Source organism: Oncorhynchus masou, chromosome 24, assembly GCF_036934945.1.
Source record: "Oncorhynchus masou masou isolate Uvic2021 chromosome 24, UVic_Omas_1.1, whole genome shotgun sequence".
NCBI lineage: Eukaryota > Metazoa > Chordata > Actinopteri > Salmoniformes > Salmonidae > Oncorhynchus > Oncorhynchus masou.
In genome coordinates this window covers 17,730,436-17,754,075 of record NC_088235.1, presented here as the reverse complement: position 1 = coordinate 17,754,075, position 23,640 = coordinate 17,730,436, and the positions used below count along the sequence as shown (strand labels likewise).

The window sequence follows — 23,640 nt, the reverse complement described above, 5'->3', positions numbered from 1 at the left end:
CTATGTATCCCTGGGATTTAGTCAAACTATAGTCAAGAAAAAAAGATAAACCTAAAGTTGGTTTGTGCTCATAGGGCCATAGACTAAACTATCAAGGACGTATCCGTTCAACTGCCATCAACTAAACCGCCCACGAATGTCTCATAACAGAATATCACCTCAAGTTTGACTGCTGATGTTTCGTCAGTGAATATTATATTTCAACTGTGGTGTCCTCTTCAGGCTCTCCTCTCATCGGCTATATCCTACGTGGACGCTGCTGCTAGCTATGCTGCATGGGACACTATATTCTCCGGAATAACATAGTACAGCATGATCTCAGCACTGGTCCACAGATGCGATGCGATGTGCTGCCAGTGTCTGTTCTCGACTATCACTGGCTCATTAGGACTGCAGCTCCACGTTAGACCAGCATCAGATAGCCTGTCATGGGAAGATAGATTGAGGAGCTGAGTAGGGTAAGGGAAAGAGGGGGAGGGAGATGAAGGAGATGCGCCCGCAGACTTCTTTCTATGTGTAGTAATTCGACCATGTCAAATGGTAGTGACAGAAAGTGATATAATAGCCCACCGTGATGAGCGGTTTGGTGCAGCTACCCAGCGCAGGACTCACATATCTGCTCCTATAGATTCCACAATGGACAAGGGGAACAGGAATAGCCGTACGGATGATTAGATTGGTTTTGTTGCATTATCACTGCTTAATGTAAAGATAATTCGATTGTTTTTGGATTGGGGGTTGATGAGTAGCCTTGCACTGACGTGGTATGCTCTGGATACCAGCCAAAAAGTCGTCGGTCCCAAACGAAGACATAATAATAAGGTTCTAGCTAAGTGGGTTGGTTCTTTTCAGTTGTCCAGGTTAGCCTATACAATTAATAAGAAGGGAGATTGACTTGTGTAAATGTCCTAGAACGTTTTTGGAATGAGCTCTGAGCCCGTGGCAATATCAGTTGAGATTTTCTAAAGATTCTAAAGTAGGACCATAAAGTTATTGGATGCCCCGTCTGTCGCGGGGTGGGTTGCTGTCCGACGGGGAGGGGGTCGCCATCCGAAACGGAGTGGGTCGCTGTCCGTTGAGCTAGTGGTGCTGAAGTCTGGATGATGCCTGTTCAGCGACTGCAAGGCTGCCGCTCCCTCCACTTAAACGAAGACAACGGCCGCTTCTTGCTACTAGCCATCCTGATCGTTCTGTATCTGCTGTGCGGTGCAGTGGTATTTTCTGCTATAGAGCGTCCTTCGGAGGTGCAGGCGCACGGCAAATGGAACATAACACTTTTCAACTTCAGCGAGACGTTCAATATCAGTTTGGAGGATCTGAACTCTTTCCTGCGGGAGTATGAGACTGCTATTGCCGCGGGCATCCGAGCCGATGCTCTCAGGCCGCGATGGGATTTTACAGGTGCTTTTTATTTTGTTGGGACTGTGGTGTCAACTATTGGTGAGTATAAGAAGCAATCTTATCAGTGATGTAATGCATTCCTGTCATTCAGACACAAAGTGATGGCACGAAGAACATGTGAGGAACAAACAAACATATGCGAGCGTCAGTCTAAATTAATTAATTAATACGCTAAAGCTGTAGACATTATCCTGCTTTGCTCACAAGAGAGTGTGTACAATATCACACTACTCTTCGGGAATTTGCTGTACTGACTATGGCAACATATTCTTCCATTCTTTAGATATTCAATGATTGATGTACATTTTATTGACGGTTTAATGTAATGCAACATCTAATGTTGCTATTAGCTATGCATGGACAGTGTCCACAGATGTTCTCCAAATCGTTCTGTTTTGTTTACAGTACAGTTAGCCACCATATTGCATTGCTTTAAGTTTCAGTGTTTAAGATCTCACTGACTTTGTAGGAACCATCTTCATATCTCCATAAACAATGTATGTGTGCTGAACAGTGAGATGTGTGAGAGTGCTTCAGCATTGCATGTGTCCGTTAAACACAGAGAGATGATGACGTCTAAAATGGCAAGGGTGGCAGTAAGGGATGAACCATGGAGGGTTGTCCTCACCCAGAAAGGGGTGTCTTGTCCAAAAAGACAGAAACTCAATATGTAGAGACAGAAGCCCTCATGATAGCTTCAGACTCCGATTGTTCATCTGGCTTTCCTTAGGACGTTGTCATAATAGACCAACTCTATAATTATATCATCATTTACTAGACCTACTGTAAAAAGGGATATATCAACACTGATCCTGCACCACCTCAGCCTCAGAATGCTTTCTCCAGATATTATTGCTAGACCCTCAATGATACTCCTCTTTACACAGTAAAATGACTGCATCATCACAATCTGGCTTAGAATCCTGTTTTTCCATTGGCTTGTAGCCTGAACATTGTCATAGGCCTACTACAACTATATAGTGCATCATAGTTGTCTGTAAATTGACCATATCATCAGCCTCATATTGTCATGCCAGACTTCACCTTCTGTAATGCAGGCTGGTACACACGCACACACACACACACACACACACACACACACACACACACACACACACACACACACACACACACACACACACACACACACACACACACACACACACACACACACACACACACACACACACACACACAAATCTGGAAACCAGGCTGGTAAAGTATAATATGATTCAAAACTCCTCCTCCATGTAAAATGGCTGCGTCATCATCTTCCTTCAACCTCACAATCCCATTTTATCCACTGGCTTTCACCCAGAACACCAGATTAGCAATTTTTCCATTCATGTGTTACATCTTAGCTGTGGAGGAGTCTTTGGCACGCAGGCAACATCCTATTTCTCTGCCATTTGGCTTGGCTCAGCTAGCTCTGCTCTCCATTCAGCTAGCTCTCCATTTTCCATTCTGAGAGGCAATGCACGTAAATCTGTATAGGACAGGACTCTCGGGTGCGTTTCAGGAACATTTTGAGCAATAGAAAAAGAATGTTAATGAGAATCCCCCTCTGCTCCCCCTCATTTAACATTTCCTGCTGATAGGTCACTAAAGAGCAACTGTCCCCCCAGTACAGCCTGAGGGTTAGTGACGGCTGTGTGGCATAGCTGATGGTGACTGAGGTCTGATGGATACTGTGTGTGTGTGTGTGTGTGTGTGTGTGTGTGTGTGTGTGTGTGTGTGTGTGTGTGTGTGTGTGTGTGTGTGTGTGTGTGTGTGTGTGTGTGTGTGTGTGTGTGTGTGTGTGTGTGTGTGTGTGTGTGTGTGTGTGTGTGTGTGTGTACCAGCCTGCATGCCAGAATTACAGAAGGTGAAGTCTGGCATGACAATATGAGGCTGATGATATGGTCAATTTACAGACAACTATGATGCACTATATAGTTGTAGTAGGCCTATGACAATGTTCAGGCTACAAGCCAATGGAAAAACAGGATTCTGAGCCAGATTGTGATGATGCAGTCATTTTACTGTGTAAAGAGGAGTATCATTGAGGGTCTAGCAATAATATCTGGAGAAAGCATTCTGAGGCTGAGGTGGTGCAGGATCAGTGTTGATATATCCCTTTTTACAGTAGGTCTAGTAAATGATGATATAATTATAGAGTCTATTATGACAACGTCCTAAGGAAAGCCAGATGAACAATCGGAGTCTGAAGCTATCAAGAGGGCATCTTGCTCTACATATTGAGTTTCTGTATTTTTGGACAAGACACCCCTTTCTGGGTGAGGACAACCCTCCATGGTTCATCCCTTACTGCCACCCTTGCCATTTTAGACGTCATCATCTCTCTGTGTTTAACGGACACATGCAATGCTGAAGCACTCTCACACATCTCACTGTTCAGCACACATACATTGTTTATGGAGATATGAAGATGGTTCCTACAAAGTCAGTGAAATCTTAAACACTGAAACTTAAAGCAATGCAATATGGTGGCTAACTGTACTGTAAACAAAACAGAACGATTTGGAGAACATATGTGGACACTGTCCATGCATAGCTAATGACAGAGATTATGACATCGTATTTTGGTTATTATCTGGTCAGGTAATGTATTTTTCTGGTTGCTCAAAAAGATGTTTTAACAACACTTCTTCATACAACCTGTCCAATCCCAATTCATACCGTCCTCGTTCTGCTCCAGTGCACATTCTTGGGCTCTTCATGAGTGTGTGTGTGTGTGATAAATACTTATTTTCTGTGTATCTGATTATTTTCAAATAATGGTGTCTGAATCAACGACTTCTATTTGAAGTATTTTAAAATAATTTCCAAATACATAGCTTACTTTTTAAAGTATTTATTTTAAATACCAGCCCTTGTTCAAATGCATAGGAGTATTTGAATATTTGTATAAATACTGTGTAATTTAATATTTTTGTAACGCTCGTCTGAAGAAGAGGACCGAAGCGCAGCTTGGTACGTGTTCAAGATAATTTATTCAAACTGAACACTGACACAAAGTGGAACTAAATGAAACAGTTCTGTCTGGTGCAGACACAAAACAGAAAACAACTACCCACAAAACACAGGTGTGAAAAGGCGACCTAAGTATGGTTCCCAATCAGAGACAATGATAGACAGCTGTCCCTGATTGAGAACCATACCCTTCCAAATCAAAGAAATACAAAACCTAGACAAATGAACATAGAATGCCCACCCAAATCTCACACCCTGACCAAACCAAAATAAGAGAGCGAAGAGAGCGGAGAGCGAGAGAGGAAGAGAGAGAGTGGAGCAAAAGTGAAAGATAGAGAGGAGTGATAGAAAGAGATAGAAAGAGAGAGAGATCAAGAGAGAGAGAGAGAAACAGACAAAGTGGGAGAGAGCGAGAGAGACAGAGAAAGTGAAGAGAGTGGAGAGAGAGAAAGAGAGAGAGAAAGACAGAAAGTAGAAGAGAGAGGAGAGAGAGATAAGCGATAGAGAAAGAGAGGGAGAGAGAGAAAGGAGCAATAGAGAAAAAGAGAGAGAGAGAGAGAGAGAGAGAGAGCGAAGAGAGGTAGAGAGAAAGTGAGTGAGAGCGAGAGAGCGAGAGAGAGAGAGAGAGAGAGAAAGAGAGTGAGAGCGAGAGAGCGAGAGCGAGAGCGAGAGACAAGCCAAGAGAGTGAGCTCTCCAAGGTTCTGACTCTAAAGAAGCTGGTGTTCTCAGGCCCCACAGGAGCTCAGTGTGTGTGAAAGCATTTTCTGTATGTCTATATCTATACCCAGCGCTATGAGAGAGCCATGACATATCCCATTAATTGGTTTAGAGGAGGAGGTGGTATTTCTCTCTCACACACATACAGACTCAGTCTGTCTCAGTAAAGAGCATAAAGTCAGAAGTTCTGCACTGAGCTCTATGTCTGTACTGCTCACATCATGGCAGAGAAGGTTGGTGATCAAAGGGGGTTTTGGGTTGCCCCAAACACCCTGCTGCTTGAGACACCCCTGTAGAAGAGCTCTCTAAGATTCTACATAGATACACAGTGAGATAGTGTTGAATTTATTATGGATTTTTTTATGGATAAATGAATAAACAATATCCCCATTTTAAATAGAATTTTATCTAGGTAAACTTATACTCTGTTTTATAAGTAATTGACAATATGAGTTCATAAGAAGGGATTGTGTGACAGGACAAGGAGTAATAAAAAGTTAATGAACACCATTCCAACTAGGCAGAAACAAATGGGTTGGGGACTATGTAAACACATAAGTTCATTAGCCTATGGTTGACCCAACTGAAACTTAGCTCTGGGGTTTTTAGATAAGGCAGTGAGTGCATTCCTAGGTTTTCTGTTAATTATAACTGTCAGTTCAGTGGTGATCGATTATGTTGAGGGGTCAAAAGTTATTTGGGAGTGTGTTAGTAAGTTAGAATGAACTTTTCACCTCACTTTGTCCCGGTTGAGAGGAGGGGATTCTGTTAAAGCAGTGAAATGACGTCATGATCTGTATATAAACTGCTGCACGTGATTAAGTGGCAGCGCGCTCCGAGAATAAATTCTATTACCTATTATTGAAAGACTGGTCTGTGTCTATTTTATGCAAACAAGAAATCTTACAAATTCTCATAAAATAGATTAAGGGCTTTCAATTGATGAAAGCACATTGGCATAATTAAATTATAGCAACAGATAGATACAGAGACTGACATTTATAGTAACACTCAGTCAAGAACCAAAACTAATCTCCCACCTGTTTAACCTACCCCTTTGAAAACTCAAGTACTCTCTCAAGTACTCTCTCTGTGTCTCAAGTACTCTTTATCTGTCTCAAGTACTCTCTCAGTGTCTCAAGTACTCTCTCAGTGTCTCAAGTACTCTCTCTCTGTCTCAAGTACACCTCCCCTCCCATCTCCTCTCCCCTCTTGTCCTCTCCTCTCCCCTACTCTCTCAGTGTCTCAAGTACTCTCTCAGTGTCTCAAGTACTCTCTCAGTGTCTCAAGTACTCTCTCTCTGTCTCAATTACTCTCACAGTGTCTCAAGAACTCTCTCAGTGTCTCAAGAACTCTCTCAGTGTCTCAAGTACTCTCTCTCTGCCTCAAGTACTCTCTCTCTGTCTCAAGTACTCTCTCAGTGTCTCAAGTACTCTCTCAGTGTCTCAAGTACTCTCTCTCTGTCTCAATTACTCTCACAGTGTCTCAAGAACTCTCTCAGTGTCTCAAGAACTCTCTCAGTGTCTCAAGTACTCTCTCTCTGCCTCAAGTACTCTCTCTCTGTCTCAAGTACTCTCACAGTGTCTCAAGAACTTTCTTGCCAGGTCTCCCAGGCCTCTTTCGGAAAAGAGGTTTTCAACCCCAAGAGATTTTTCCTGCCTAAAGCTCAAATGGGGTAGGTTTGGCCATTCAAAGAATAGTCTTTAGCAGTGTTGGGTCAGTTCCATTTCACTTCCATTTCACTTCAGTCATTTCAGTTTACTTCCTGAATTGAAATGGAATCAGGAGGATTCTTCTGGAAAGTCAATGCACATGGAGTCAGTGCACTCAAACATTCATTTTAGGAGTTAACAGAGCAGACCAGACCAGACAGACCAGACAGTCACACACACACTGATGCTTGAGACACCCATGTAGAAGAGCCTCTAAGCCCTCTGGTTGGCCCATTTCCAAGGTGACTTGGTTTACAAACAGACTGACTAAGTCACTACTAATATAACTGTAGTTTATGGCCAACAGAGCCGTAAATAATTAACCACAGTGTGTGTGTGTGTGTGTGTGTGTGTGTGTGTGTGTGTGTGTGTGTGTGTGTGTGTGTGTGTGTGTGTGTGTGTGTGTGTGTGTGTGTGTGTGTGTGTGTGTGTGTGTGTGTGTGTGTGTGTGTGCGTGCGTGCGTGTGTGCGTGTGTGTGTGTGCGTGTCCGTCAATAGAGCCCACATTGGATGATTGTTAACTACAGGTAATTGGGACAATTTTTCTGAGTCTGTTCACTGACCATCAGTCCATCATTAAATAGTTGGTTGTCTTGTTGTAAGTGCCATTAAGTTGCAGTGCAGCAGTACTGTGTGCATGCATGCATGTGTGTGTTTGTATGTGTGTGTGTGTGTCATTAAGTTGCAGTGGTGCGGTGCTGGGGTGGCAGGCAAGTAATGACGGGAAAATATTGACATTGGCATAAACAAACTCACAGGGACTCAAATGGACCATAAAGTGTGTTTAATGGAGGTTTGAGTTAGGGCCTTTGGACTGAGCACAGTTAAGACCTATAGTTAGAAAGGACAAAATCATTACCCATATGTCACCTTCCTCCAAGGTGCATGACCAAATAATCAAACCGGAGATAAGGACAATATTCAGCAATTTTTGGAGCACAGTGGAAGTTAATTTGAAATACATTAGTATTCGTAAAATCAACACGTGCATTGGATTAAAGTGCCAACCCACTGGGCAAACACATCAGTTCAATGTCTAGTTTTGATTGAGTTGTCAACTAACGTTAATTCAAAGTGAAATCAACACAAATTTGAACCATCATTAGATTTAGGTCAAAGTTTGGAAAAGGAAAATACATCAACTCTCGGCGCTGATTCATGTAATCAGAAGGAATAAGTCTCTGTGTTACTGTCGACAATAAAAAGTCCTCAAACATACGTCTTCTCCCTTATGACAACGATAACACACCTGAGTGGGCGGGTGTAGTGTCCAGATGCACATTTCCAAGCACTCTGACTGGTTGGGAATGGCAGGGCTATGGTGGATGATGGGTAGGTAGGCTGAGCAGCCAAACTAAGGAACTTCTGCTAGCCTTGCACATTTACAACCATGCTTGTTTCCCCAGGCAGAGTCAATGTCAATCAAGGTAAATGGTGGAGTTTAGATGAGGGCGGACTAAGAATGGAAAAGGGAAGGAAAGCTAGCTTGTCTTTCCCTTAACCCCAGGTTTATGGAGGCGTTATGGAGCCCCTTAACCCCAGGTTTATGGAGGTATTATGGAGCCCCTTAACCCCAGGTTTATAGAGGTATTATGGAGCCCCTTAACCCCAGGTTTATAGAGGTATTATGGAGCCCCTTAACCCCAGGTTAATAGAGGTATTATGGAGCCCCTTAACCCCAGGTTTATAGAGGTATTATGGAGCCCCTTAACCCCAGGTTTATAGAGGCTTTATGGAGCCCCTTAACCCCAGGTTTATAGAGGTATTATGGAGCCCCTTAACATCAGGTTTATAGAGGTATTATGGAGCCCCTTAACCCCAGGTTTATAGAGGTATTATGGAGCCCCTTAACCTCAGGTTTATAGAGGTATTATGGAGCCCCTTAACCCCAGGTTTATAGAGGTATTATGGAGCCCCTTAACCTCAGGTTTATAGAGGTATTATGGAGCCCCTTAACCCCAGGTTTATAGAGGTATTATGGAGCCCCTTAACCCCAGGTTTATGGAGGTATTATGGAGCCCCTTAACATCAGGTTTATAGAGGTATTATGGAGCCCCTTAACCCCAGGTTTATAGAGGTATTATGGAGCCCCTTAACCCCAGGTTTATAGAGGTATTATGGAGCCCCTTAACCCCAGGTTTATAGAGGTATTATGGAGCCCCTTAACCCCAGGTTTATAGAGGCTTTATGGAGCCCCTTAACCCCAGGTTTATAGAGGTATTATGGAGCCCCTTAACCCCAGGTTTATAGAGGTATTATGGAGCCCCTTAACCCCAGGTTTATAGAGGTATTATGGAGCCCCTTAACCTCAGGTTTATAGAGGCATTATGGAGCCCCTTAACCCCAGGTTTATAGAGGTATTATGGAGCCCCTTAACCCCAGGTTTATAGAGGTATTATGGAGCCCCTTAACCCCAGGTTTATAGAGGTATTATGGAGCCCCTTAACCTCAGGTTTATAGAGGTATTATGGAGCCCCTTAACCCCAGGTTTATAGAGGTATTATGGAGCCCCTTAACCCCAGGTTTATAGAGGTATTATGGAGCCCCTTAACCCCAGGTTTATAGAGGTATTATGGAGCCCCTTAACCCCAGGTTTATGGAGGTATTATGGAGCCCCTTAACCCCAGGATTATAGAGGTATTATGGAGCCCCTTAACCCCAGGTTTATGGAGGTATTATGGAGCCCCTTAACCCCAGGATTATAGAGGTATTATGGAGCCCCTTAACCTCGGGTTTATAGAGGTATTATGGAGCCCCTTAACCCCAGGTTTATAGAGGTATTATGGAGCCCCTTAACCCCAGGTTTATAGAGGTATTATGGAGCCCCTTAACCCCAGGTTTATGGAGGTATTATGGAGCCCCTTAACCCCAGGTTTATGGAGGTATTATGGAGCCCCTTAACATCAGGTTTATAGAGGTATTATGGAGCCCCTTAACCCCAGGTTTATAGAGGTATTATGGAGCCCCTTAACCCCAGGATTATAGAGGTATTATGGAGCCCCTTAACCCCAGGTTTATGGAGGTATTATGGAGCCCCTTAACCTCAGGTTTATAGAGGTATTATGGAGCCCCTTAACCCCAGGTTTATAGAGGTATTATGGAGCCCCTTAACCCCAGGTTTATAGAGGTATTATGGAGCCCCTTAACCCCAGGTTTATAGAGGTATTATGGAGCCCCTTAACCCCAGGTTTATAGAGGTATTATGGAGCCCCTTAACCCCAGGTTTATAGAGGTATTATGGAGCCCCTTAACCCCAGGTTTATGGAGGTATTATGGAGCCCCTTAACCCCAGGTTTATGGAGGTATTATGGAGCCCCTTAACCCCAGGTTTATAGAGGTATTATGGAGCCCCTTAACCCCAGGTTTATAGAGGTATTATGGAGCCCCTTAACCCCAGGTTTATGGAGGTATTATGGAGCCCCTTAACCCCAGGTTTATGGAGGTATTATGGAGCCCCTTAACCTCGGGTTTATAGAGGTATTATGGAGCCCCTTAACCCCAGGTTTATGGAGGTATTATGGAGCCCCTTAACCCCAGGTTTATAGAGGTATTATGGAGCCCCTTAACCTCGGGTTTATAGAGGTATTATGGAGCCCCTTAACCTCAGGTTTATAGAGGTATTATGGAGCCCCTTAACCTCGGGTTTATAGAGGTATTATGGAGCCCCTTAACCCCAGGTTTATGGAGCTGTGGAATGGGTTGGGATGATAGAGCTCCCTGAATCCTCTCCTGTCCTCTCTTAGTAAGCATTAATGCAATACAGCCCCTCTTTCCTCCCTCCTCTCCTCACTCCACTCCACTCCACTCCACTCCACTCTACTCCTCTCTTCTCTTCTCTTCTCTTCTCTTCTCTTCTCCTCTCTTCTCCTCCATTAGTAAGCAGTAGTGATATAGAGCCCCTCCCCTCTCCTCTCCCCTCTTGTCCTCTCCACCTGACCCCTTTCCTAACCTCTCCTCCATTAGTAAGCAGTAGTGATATAGAGCCCCTCTCCTCTCCTCTCCCCTCTTGTCCTCTCCACCTGTCCCCTTTCCTCTCCTCTCCTCCATTAGTAAGCAGTAGTTATATGGAGCCCCTCCCCTCTCCCCTCTTGCCCTCTCCAATCTCCTCCCTTCCTGTCTCCACTGTTGTCCTCTCCACTCCACCCCTCTCCAATCTCTTCCCCTCTTGTCCTCTCCACTCCACTCCTCTCGACTCCACTCCAGTCCACCCCTCTCCAATCTCCTCCCCTCCCCTCTAGTCCAGTCACTCCTCCCCTCCTGTCTCCCCTCTTGTCCTCTCCATCTCCACCCCTCCCCTCTCATCTTCTCTCCTTCCCCAGTTAGTTGCAGCAGCAACAGTACAAACTGAGGCCCTATAGAGCTTGCCAGCATGTAGTCCTACAAAACAGGAATGAATTACCTCTGGTTCGTTCAGACATTCCTATGGGGAAAGTGAATTGGGGAAATAACAGGGTTTTGTGGTGAACACCAAAAATAAGGAGATCTAATACATTTTGTTCTCTGAGATAATATCAGTCAGTTAACATGACCTTCATTATTATGAAGCCTTTATGTGCTTGTATAAATTCCATAAACACCTAGGGTTAGGCTTAAACTAAAAAAGTGACGTTAGCTTATGAAGAATATCTCATGGAACAAAATGTATAAGATCTCCTAGGCCTGTGATTATTACAGACCAGTGTGGATCAGTTTTTATCCCGAAACCCTACAGAAACTCTGTTCAATTCTCCATAGACTTTGGCCAACAAACCATGGTCGGGTTAGTGCCTATAAAAAGACTCCATTACTATTGCATATTAGATTGGCTCTGTGTACTGGGTGTGTGTTTGTGTGTGTGTTGTGCGTGCATGTGTATGGGTGTACTGGCCGCTGCTGGGCGGCAAGAAGTAATCCAGGAGTCGATGAAGCTTTACAAGACTGAAAAATGTCAGATGTCAACTCCTCAACCTGGCAGATATTGAACTTCTGGATTTTGGAATTTATTTCTGTCTACGTTCCGTGTTGTAAAAGTCACATGAAGCCTGTCAAATCTGTGACATTGACTGCCAGAGGGTATATTGTATATTGATGTATTATTTGGCTGTTCTGAGGTGTTTGATAAAGTGCTATTCTGCTGTGCTGCTCCGAGGTGTTTGATAAAGTGCTATTCTGCTGTGCTGCTCTGAGGTGTTTAATAAAGTGATAGCCTGCTGTGCCGTCCGAGGTGTTTAATAAAGTGATAGCCTGCTGTGCTGCTCCGAGGTGTTTAATAAAGTGATAGCCTGCTGTGCTGTCCGAGGTGTTTAATAAAGTGATAGCCTGCTGTGCTGTCCGAGGTGTTTAATAAAGTGATAGCCTGCTGTGCTGTCCGAGGTGTTTAATAAAGTGATAGCCTGCTGTGCTGTCCGAGGTGTTTAATAAAGTGATAGCCTGCTGTGCTGTCCGAGGTGTTTAATAAAGTGATAGCCTGCTGTGCTGTCCGAGGTGTTTAATAAAGTGATAGCCTGCTGTGCTGTCCGAGGTGTTTAATAAAGTGATAGCCTGCTGTGCTGCCCGAGGTGTTTGATAAAGTGATAGCCTGCTGTGCTGTCCGAGGTGTTTAATAAAGTGATAGCCTGCTGTGCTGTCCGAGGTGTTTGATAAAGTGGTAGCCTGCTGTGCTGTCCGAGGTGTTTAATAAAGTGATAGCCTGCTGTGCTGTCCGAGGTGTTTAATAAAGTGATAGCCTGGTGTGCTGTCCGAGGTGTTTGATAAAGTGATAGCCTGCTGTGCTGTCCGAGGTGTTTAATAAAGTGATAGCCTGCTGTGCTGCCCGAGGTGTTTAATAAAGTGATAGCCTGCTGTGCTGTCCGGGGTGTTTGATAAAGTGATAGCCTGCTGTGCTGTCCGAGGTGTTTAATAAAGTGATAGCCTGCTGTGCTGTCCGAGGTGTTTAATAAAGTGATAGCCTGCTGTGCTGTCTGGGGTGTTTGATAAAGTGATAGCCTGCTGTGCTGTCCGAGGTGTTTGATAAAGTGATAGCCTGCTGTGCTGTCCGAGGTGTTTAATAAAGTGATAGCCTGCTGTGCTGTCCGAGGTGTTTAATAAAGTGATAGCCTGCTGTGCTGTCCGAGGTGTTTAATAAAGTGATAGCCTGCTGTGCTGTCTGGGGTGTTTGATAAAGTGATAGCCTGCTGTGCTGTCCGAGGTGTTTGATAAAGTGATAGCCTGCTGTGCTGTCCGAGGTGTTTAATAAAGTGATAGCCTGCTGTGCTGTCCGAGGTGTTTAATAAAGTGATAGCCTGCTGTGCTGCTCCGAGGTGTTTAATAAAGTGATAGCCTGCTGTGCTGTCCGAGGTGTTTAATAAAGTGATAGCCTGCTGTGCTGTCCGAGGTGTTTGATAAAGTGATAGCCTGCTGTGCTGTCCGAGGTGTTTAATAAAGTGATAGCCTGCTGTGCTGTCCGAGGTGTTTAATAAAGTGATAGCCTGCTGTGCTGTCCGAGGTGTTTGATAAAGTGATAGCCTGCTGTGCTGTCCGAGGTGTTTAATAAAGTGATAGCCTGCTGTGCTGTCCGAGGTGTTTAATAAAGTGATAGCCTGCTGTGCTGTCCGAGGTGTTTGATAAAGTGATAGCCTGCTGTGCTGTCCGAGGTGTTTAATAAAGTGATAGACTGCTGTGCTGTCCGAGGTGTTTAATAAAGTGATAGCCTGCTGTGCTGTCCGGGGTGTTTGATAAAGTGATTGCCTGCTGTGCTGTCCGAGGTGTTTAATAAAGTGATAGCCTGCTGTGCTGTCCGAGGTGTTTAATAAAGTGATAGCGTTGGGTCAAACCATCTGTGTTGTTGTAATTGTTGCTGAGATAGAGAAAGGAGTCAGAAGAGTTGGGTGTAAAGTACTCTCAATCTCTGAAGAGGTGGGTGTGAAATACTCTGAGGAGGTGGGTGTGAAATACTCTGAGGTGGTGGATGTGAAATATTCTGAGGTGGTGGGTGTGAAATACTCTGAGGAGGTGGGTGTGAAATACTCTGAGGTGGTGGATGTGAAATATTCTGAGGAGGTGGGTGTGAAATACTCTGAGGTGGTGGGTGTGAAATACTCTCTGAGCAGGTGTGTGTGAAATACTCGCAATCTCTTAGAGATAGTGTGAAATACTCTCTGAGGTGGTGGGTGTGAAATACTCTCTGAGGAGCAGGGTGTGAAATACTCTCTGAGCAGGTGTGTGTGAAATACTCGCAATCTCTTAGAGATAGTGTGAAATACTCTCTGAGGAGGAGGGTGTGAAATATTTGCAATCTCTTGGAGGTGGGTGTGAAATATTTGCAATCTCTTGGAGGTGGGTGTGAAATACTCTCAATCTCTTGGAGGTGGGTGTGAAATACTCTCAATCTCTTGGAGATGGGCGTGAAATATTTTCAATCTGTTGGAGGTGGGCGTGAAATACTCTCAATCTGTTGGAGGTGGGTGTGAAATACTCTCAATCTCTTGGAGGTGGGTGTGAAATACTCTCAATCTCTTGGAGGTGGGTGTGAAATACTCTCAATCTCTTGGAGGTGGGTGTGAAATACTCTCAATCTCTTGGAGGTGGGTGTGAAATACTCTCAATCTCTTGGAGGTGGGTGTGAAATACTCTCAATCTCTTGGAGGTGGGTGTGAAATACTCTCAATCTCTTGGAGGTGGGTGTGAAATACTCTCAATCTGTTGTTGGAGGAGTTAGCACTGCAGTGTCTCTCACTTTTCTTCAAGATGCAGTCTCCCCATTCTGTCTTCACCTCGCTCATGCCAACTCTGTCTCTCCCTCTGTCTCTCCTCTTTTCCAATGGTGTCTGTACAGTAGATGGCCTGTTAAGACCTGGTGAACCCAAACACAACTATTTGATTGGATCATGTATCACTGTTGTCAGCCAACCTCTATCCCAGTGTTCATGTCTGAGCTGAGGTTAGACAATCTTGTCTACGCAGGCTAAATTCCAAACAGAACCATATTTCCTAGTCACTAGACATTCCTGTCGATCTTAGAGGATCCTATAGATCTGAAAGGTAGAAACATTTTAAGATGTAACTATAAACATAATAAATATGCAGATGCACTCTAATATATTGTAAATGTTGCACATTCTTTTTTTATTCACCATTTCTTCTAAAATAAGATGAAATTTAAAAAACATTTGATTTTAATCTACACAGGACTAAAAGGTCTAAACTGGAATTTAGATACTTTCACACACACACACACACACACACACACACACACACACACACACACACACACACACACACACACACACACACACACACACACACACACACACACACACACACACACTAACAACCATGTGTTCTCTCTCTCTAACTCTCTCTTTCTCTCTCCCCATCATACTCTCAATCTCTACTTCTGTAACTAACATGCAGGGAGAAGGGGTTGAGACATACTCTTTCTCTTGCCGTGTCTCTCTCTCCCTTTTATCTATATAGAGCACTACTTTTGAATCAAAGCCCTGTGGGTCCTGGTAAATAGTATTTCACTATGTAGGAAATAGGGTGTCATTTGGGACACAAGCTTTAACAGTCAGGAAGAATAGCTGACAGAGGATTGTGCGTGTAAAGATGCCTCACAGCTATTTAGCACATCTGTGGGTAAATAGAAACCGAATTAGAGCCTGTTATCTTTATATCACCACAACAATTTGATATTGTATTTCTACAATATCAGACATTTTCCCCACACAGTTCTTTCTTACTCTTTGTAATTGTAACATTTAGTGTACTGTAGTCAATTTTAGAGTAAAAACATGCAATGTAGGTCAGGACAGGGGAAGCTTTTCACTAAGCCACATTTATCCAAAATCACTGTTTCTGGAACACAGAGATTCTGACAAACAAGCAAAGATTCTCAAACACTCAAAGATTCTCAAACACTCATAGGTTCTGGAGCACTCATAGGTTCTGGAGCACTCATAGGTTCTGACAAACATTACAGCATGCTATAGCACTGCGTGTCTGAATAGATTAAGTCTGCGAGAATAAAAACCTTACAAAGTTCCCCTGTGTGATCTATACTACCAACCTTTGCAGTTTCCTTTCCAAGGTTGTTTCAAAGTCTCTGGGAGGCCCTGAGAGTAGAAGAAGGTAGCTGGGGTGAGAAACTCACACCAGACTTGGGCTGCTACTAAATAGAAAAGCCACATAGGGCTCTGGTCAAACGTAGTCCACCATATAGGGAATAAGGGGCCATTTGGGAACTTGGTTTATCTGTGAACGACAGAGCATTGTTAGGAGTGTTGAAATGCCTTCCCTCTTCCCTGTGAATGCCGGCTGGCCCTGGTTTGTGTATGATGAGACAAGATCATTATTAGTGCTGCCAGCAGCCTAGCCTCTTACTCACACATTAGGCATGATAAACAATCATCAGACAGATTGGCTGTTGACTCAACTGAGTATCAAGTTCTGCAAGGTAAGCCTCTGATCAATTTTTGTTGTTGTATTTTATCAGGATCCCCTACTCTTCCTGAGGTCCACACAAAACATGACAAAATAAATAAAATCAAATATTATTAGTCACATACACATGGTTAGCAGATGTTAATGTGAGTGTAGCGAAATACTTGTGCTTCTAGTTCCAACAGTGCTGTAATATCTAACAAGTAATCTAACAATTCCCCAAAAACTACCTAATAGTTGAAGGAAAACGGTGCCGATAGAGATGGCAACTTGTCTTCTAGTCCTTAGGACACTGTGCAGCATTTTTTTTTTTAATGAATTATTTCTTACATTGTTAGCCCAGAAAACCTTAAGTGTTATTACATACAACCGGGAAGAACTATTGGATATCAGAGAGACGTCAACATACCAGCGTAACCAGCACTATGACTAAGAATACGAGCGGACCCTTTGTCTGCACCTCCCAGGGCATTTGAACTGATTCCAGAGGCCGACCCAAAACAACGCCAGAAGAGGGTGCCAGAGCGGTCTTCTAGTGAGGCTTGTGCGCAATTCCGCTACACATACAAGGCCCTTCCCCGCCCTCCCTATGGCAAATCTGACCATGACTCCATCTTGTTGCTCCCCTCCTAGACGCAGAAACTAAAACAGGAAGCGCCCGTGCTTAGGTCTATCCAACGTTGGTCTGACCAATCAGATTCCACGCTTCAAGATTGCATCGATCACATGGACTGGGATATGTTCTGGGTAGCCTCAGATAATACCACTGACGTTTATGCTGACTCAGTGAGTGAGTTTATTAGGAAGTGTATAGGAGATGTTGTACCCACTGTGACTATTAAAACCTTTCCTAACCAGGAACCGTGGATTGTTTGCAGGCTTCGTGCAAAACTGAAAGCACGCACCACCGTCATGGCAAGACGACTGGAAATATGGCAGAATACAAAGAGTGTAGTTATTCCCTCCGCAAGGCAATCAAACAAGCCAAGTGTCAGTATAAAGACAAAGTGGAGTTGCAACTCAACAGCTCAAACAAGAGACGTATGTGGCAGGGTCTACAGACAATCATGGATTACAAAAATAAATCCATCCCCGTCGCGGACATCAGCGTCTTGCTTCCAGACAAATTAAACACCTTCTTTGAGGACAGCACAGTGCCACCGACGCGGCCTGCTACCAAAGACTGTGGGCTCTCCTTCTCCGTGGCTGACGTGAATCAAACATTGAAACGTGTTAACCCTCGCAAGCCTGCCGGCACAGACGGCAACCTTGCATACTCAGAGCGTACTCAGAGCATGCACAGACCAGCTGGCTGATGTGTTTTCGGACATGTTCAATCAATCCCTATCCCAGTCTGCTGTCCCCACATGCTTCAAGATGGCCACCATTGTTCCTGTTCCCAAGAAAGCTAAGGTACATGAACTAAATGACTCGACAATAGCACTCACTTCTGTCATCATGAAGTGCTTTGAGAGACTAGTCAAGGATCATATCACCTCCATCCTACCTGTCACCCTAGACCCACTTCAATTTGCTTACTGCCCCCAATTGGTCCACAGACGATGCAATCACCATCACACTGCACACTGCCCTATCCCATCTGGACAAGAGGAATACCAATGTAAGAATGCTGTTCATTGACTACAGCTGTTCATCAACACCATAGAACCCTCCAAACTCAATAATAAGCTTGAGACCCTGGGTCTCGACCCCGTCCTGTGCAACTGGGTCCTGGACATCCTGGTGAGCCGCCCCCAGGTGGTGAAGGTAGGAAACAACATCTCCACTCCACAGCTCCTCAACACTGGGGCCCCACAAGGGTACGTTCTCAGACCCCTCCTGTAGTCCTTGTTCACCCACGACTGCGTGGCCATGCACGCCTCCAACTCAATCATCAAGTTTGCAGACGACACAACAGTGGTAGGCTTGATTAGCAACAACAATGAAACAGCCTAAAGGTAGGAGGTGAGGGCCCTCGGTGTGTGGTGTCAGAAAAATAACCTCTCACTCAATGTCAGCAAAACAAAGAGATGATCGTGGAAGTTTTGAGTGCCTCTGTGTATATATCACCGACAAACTTAAATGGTCCACGTACACAGACAGTGTGGTGAAGAATGCGCAACAGCGCCTCTTCAACCTCAGAATGCTGAAAAAACCCTCACTAACTTTTACAGGTACACAATTGAGAGCATCCTGTCCAGCTGTATCATCGCCTGGTATGGCAACTGCACTGCCCACAACCGCAAGGCTCTCCAGAGGGTGGTGTGGTCTGCACAACGCATCACAGGGGGCAAACTACCTGCCCTGATCATCAAGGACAATAACCACTCAAAACACTGCCTGTTCACCCTGCTTCCATCCAGAAGGCGAGGTCAGTACAGGTGCATCAAAGCTGGAACCGAGAGACTGAAAAACAGCTTCTTTCTCAAGGCCATCAGATTGTTAAAAAGCCACCACGAGCACAGAGAGGCGGATGCCTACCTCAGACTTGAAATCATTGGCCAATTGAATAAATGGATCAATAGTTACTTTAATAATGTTTACATATCTCGTATTACTCATCTCATATGTATATAATGTATTCTGTATACTACACTATCTATTCTCCACTATCTACTACATCTTAGCCACTCTGTCACTGCTCATCCATATATTTTATACTTATATATTTTTCCCCATTCCTTTACTAGATTGCGTGTATCAGGTTTTGTTGTGGAATTGTTAGATATTACCTGTTATATCCTGCTGCACTGTCGGATCTAGAAGCATAAACATTTCACTACACTCGCAATAACATCTGGTAACCATGTGTATGTGAACAATAAAATTAGATTTGATTTGATACACATATGTAAAGAGAGGAATAAGAATATGTACAGTGCCTTGCGAAAGTATTTGGCCCCCTTGAACTTTGCAACCTTTTGCCACATTTCAGGCATCAAACATAAAGATATAAAACTGTATTTTTTTGTGAAGAATCAACAACAAGTGGGACACAATCATGAAGTGGAACGACATTTATTGGATATTTCAAACTTTTTTAACAAATCAAAAACTGAAAAATTGGGCGTGCAAAATGATTCAGCCCCTTTACTTTCAGTGCAGCAAACTCTCTCCAGAAGTTCAGTGAGGATCTCTGAATGATCCAATGTTGACCTAAATGACTAATGATGATATATACAATCCACCTCTGTGTAATCAAGTCTCCGTATAAATGCACCTGCACTGTGATAGTCTCAGAGGTCCGTTAAAAGCGCAGAGAGCATCATGAAGAACAAGGAACACACCAGGCAGGTCCGAGATACTGTTGTGAAGAAGTTTAAAGCCGGATTTGGATACAAAAAGATTTTCCAAGCTTTAAACATCCCAAGGAGCACTGTGCAAGCGATAATATTGAAATGGAAGGAGTATCAGACCACTGCAAATCTACCAAGACCTGGCCGTCCCTCTAAACTTTCAGCTCATACAAGGAGAAGACTGATCAGAGATGCAGCCAAGAGACCCATGATCACTCTGGATGAACTGCAGAGATCTACAGCTGAGGTGGGAGACTCTGTCCATAGGACAACAATCAGTCGTATATTGCACAAATCTGGCCTTTATGGAAGAGTGGCAAGAAGAAAGCCATTTCTTAAAGATATCCATAAAAAGTGTTGTTTAAAGTTTGTCACAAGCCACCTGGGAGACACATCAAACATGTGGAAGAAGGTGCTCTGGTCAGATGAAACAAAAATTGAACTTTTTGGCAACAATGCAAAACGTTATGTTTGGCGTAAAAGCAACACAGCTCATCACCCATCCCCACTGTCAAACATGGTGGTGGCAGCATCATGGTTTGGGCCTGCTTTTCTTCAGCAGGGACAGTGAAGATGGTTAAAATTGATGGGGAGATGGATGGAGCCAAATACAGGACCATTCTGGAAGAAAACCTGATGGAGTCTGCAAAAGACCTGAGACTCGGACGGAGATTTGTCTTCCAACAAGACAATGATCCAAAACATAAAGCAAAATCTACAATGGAATGGTTCAAAAATAAACATATCCAGGTGTTAGAATGGCCAAGTCAAAGTCCAGACCTGAATCCAATCGAGAATCTGTGGAAAGAACTGAAAACTGCTGTTCACAAATGCTCTCCATCCAACCTCACTGAGCTTGAGCTGTTTTGCAAGGAGGGATGTGCAAAACTGATAGAGACATGCCCCAAGTGACTTACAGCTGTAATTGCAGCAAAAGGTGGCGCTACAAAGTATTAACTTAAGGGGGCTGTATAATTTTGCGCGCCCAATTTTTCAGTTTTTGATCTGTTAAAAAAGTTTGAAATATCCAATAAATGTCGTTCCACTTCATGATTGTGTCCCACTTGTTGTTGATTCTTCACAAAAAAATACAGTTTTATATATTTATGTTTGAAGCCTGAAATGTGGCAAAAGGTCGCAAAGTTCAAGGGGGCCCAATACTTTCGCAAGGCACTGTAGCTCCGACAGATAACGCCAGATAACAGCAATACACATCATAAACTTTGACTAAATGTACATGTTCTACATATAGTTAGAAAGATACACTGCTTCTTAATGCAACCGCTGTGTTACATTTATTTTTAACGTTATAGAATTCGTTCACTATTCAATAATCTGAGACGGCGCTCAGACATAAGCAATATTTCTCTGCTATGTTGGAGTCAACAGAAATACAAAATTACAACATAAATATTCCCTTACCTTTGATGGTCTTCGATCAGAATGTAGTGGAAGGAGTTATACTTACCTAATATAACGTTTGGTTTCAGTTCGTGTGTCTTTGTATTAGCATATGCTAACAGCTTCAGGTGAATTACACCAAAAAGGACTTCTGATCACGAACAGTTGCGCATCAAAACTTCAAAATTACATATTATATGTCGACTAAACTGGTCAAACTAAGTGCAGAATCAAGTTTTAGGATGTTATTAACGTACAAAACAATTGGCGATTCAAACAAAAGAACGCAACTCTCCTCAGACGATGTGGAAAAAAGAGTGCGGTGTCTTCAATTGCGCCCTGACGCGCAGCTAAATTCACGTGACACTTCAGTATTTTGCCTGCCAACCGGTCAAAGCGCGAGGGATTTTCTTCATTACACGCCCCATTGAAAGAACACAGCACGCTGAAGACACAGAAACCGATCACAGATCCGTAGCTGGTTGGGAAGGGTGGGGGCGATGACGTCAAAGTTGGCCCAACTTTCCTGATGAGAGAGAGAGTTTGGGAGAATGGCTGCCCTGTGAGTTCTGCTTTACATAGACATAATTCGAACGGTTTTAGAAGCTTTAGAGTGTTTTCTATTCAATAATAATTATTCTATGCATATATTAGCAATTTTTGACAGATTTCTTTTCTGTTTACTATGGGCACGCAATTCATCCAAAGGGGGCAGTATTGTGCATAGCTTTAACAGGTTAAGGCCACAGTTATGAAAACTTAGAACACTAAAGAGGCATTTCTACTGACTCTGAAAAACACCAAAAGAAAGATGCCCAGGGTCCCTGCTCATCTGCGTGAATGTGCCTTAGGCATGCTGCAACGAGGCATGAGGACTGCAGATGTGGCCAGGGCAATAAATTGCAATGTCCATACTGGGTGACACCTAAGACATTGTTAGAGGGAGACAGGATGGACAGCTGATCGTCCTCGCAGTGGCAGACCACGTTTAACAACACCTGCACAGGATCAGTACATCGGAACATCACACCTGTGGGACAAGTACAGGATGGCAACAACAACTGCCGGGGTTACTCCAGGAACGCACAATCCCTCCGTCAGTGCTCAGACTGTCCGCAATAGGCTGAGAGAGGCTGGATTGAGGGCTTGTAGGCCTGTTGTAAGGCAGGTCCTCACCAGATATCCCCGGCCACAACGTTGCCTATGGGCACAAACCAACCGTCGCTGGACCAGACCGGACTGGCAAAAAGTGCTCTTCACTGACTAGTTGACAGGCTCGTTTTGTCTCACCAGGGTTGATGGTCGGATTCGCATTTATCGTCGAAGGAATGAGCGTTACACCGAGGCCTGTACTCTGGAGGTGGATCGATTTAGAGGTGGAGGGTCCGTCATGGTCTGGCGTGGTGTGTCCCAGCATCATCGGACTGAGCCTGTTGTCATTGCAAGAAATTTCAACGCTGTGGGTTACAGGGAAGACATCCTCCTCCCTAATGTGGTACCCTTCCTGCAGGCTCATCCTGACATGACACTCCAACATGACAATGCCACCAGCCATACTGCTCGTTCTGTGCGTGATTTCCTGCAAGACAGGAATGTCAGTGTTCTGCCATGGCCAGCGAAAAGTCTGGATCTCAATCCCATTGAGCACGTCTGGGACCTGTTGGATCGGAGGGTGAGGGCTGGAGCCATTCCCCCCAGAAATGTCTGGGAACTTGCAGGTGCCTTGGTGGAAGAGTGGGGTAACATCTCACAGCAAGAACTGGCAAATCTGGTGCAGTCCATGAGCAGGAGATGCACTGCAGTACTTAATGCAGCTGGTGGCCACACCAGATACTGACTGTTACTTTTGATTTTGACCCTCCCCCTTTTTTAAGGGACACATTCCATTGCTGTTAGTCACATGTCTGTGGAACTTTTTCAGTTTATGTCTCAGTTGTTGAATCTTTTATGTTCATACAAATATTTAAACATGTTAAGTTTGCTGAAAATAAACACAGTTGACAGTGAGAGGACATTTCTTTTTTTGATAATTTTACATATGAGATGAGTAATGTAAGTTATGTTAACATTATTAAAGTGACATTGTTTAAAGTGACTAGTGATCCATTGATTAAAGTGACCAGTGATATGAGGCTCTATGTTGGCAGCAGCCACTCTGAGTTAGTGATTGCGATTTAGCATTATGATGGCCTTGAGATAGAAGCTGTTTTTCAGTCTTTTGGTCCCAGCTTTGATGCACCATTAGGTTGTTTTCCTGACACCACACCCCGAGTGCCATCACCTCCTCCGTGTATGCTGAGGAGTTGTTGTTGGTAGTCAAGCCCAGTACTGGTGTGTCGTCTGCAAACTTGATAATTGAGTTGGAGTTGTGCATGGCCAAGTAGTGAACAGGGAGTACAGGAGAAGCCTGAGCATGCACCCTTGTGGGACCCCAGTGTTCAGGATAAGCGAAGTGGAGAGGTTGTTTCCGACCTTCACCACCTGGGGGCGGCCTGGCAGAAAGTCCAGGACCCAGTTGCACAGGGCATGGTTGAGACCCAGGTCCTCCAGCTTAATGATGCGCTTGAAGGGTACTATGGTGTTGAATGCTGAGTTGTAGTCAATGAACAGCATTCTTACGTAGGTATTCCCCAAATTAAAAAACAGAAATACTCATTATAAAAATTCATAAAACATACAAGTGTTATGTATCGGTTTAAAGATCAACTTCTTGTTAATCCTACCACGGTGTCAGATTTCA

At 44.0% G+C, this 23,640-nt stretch overlaps 1 protein-coding gene across 1 annotated transcript in view; it reads left to right on the top strand.

Moving 5' to 3' along the window:
* Positions 1–1,100: 1,100 nt before the first annotated feature.
* Positions 1,101–23,640, top strand: part of LOC135511871 (potassium channel subfamily K member 12-like) — a 57,296-nt gene continuing 34,756 nt past the window's right edge. Inside the window, exon 1 of the mRNA XM_064933372.1 lies at positions 1,101–1,440. Coding sequence (XP_064789444.1) covers positions 1,101–1,440 — 340 coding nt within the window. The remainder of the gene's footprint in view (positions 1,441–23,640) is intronic.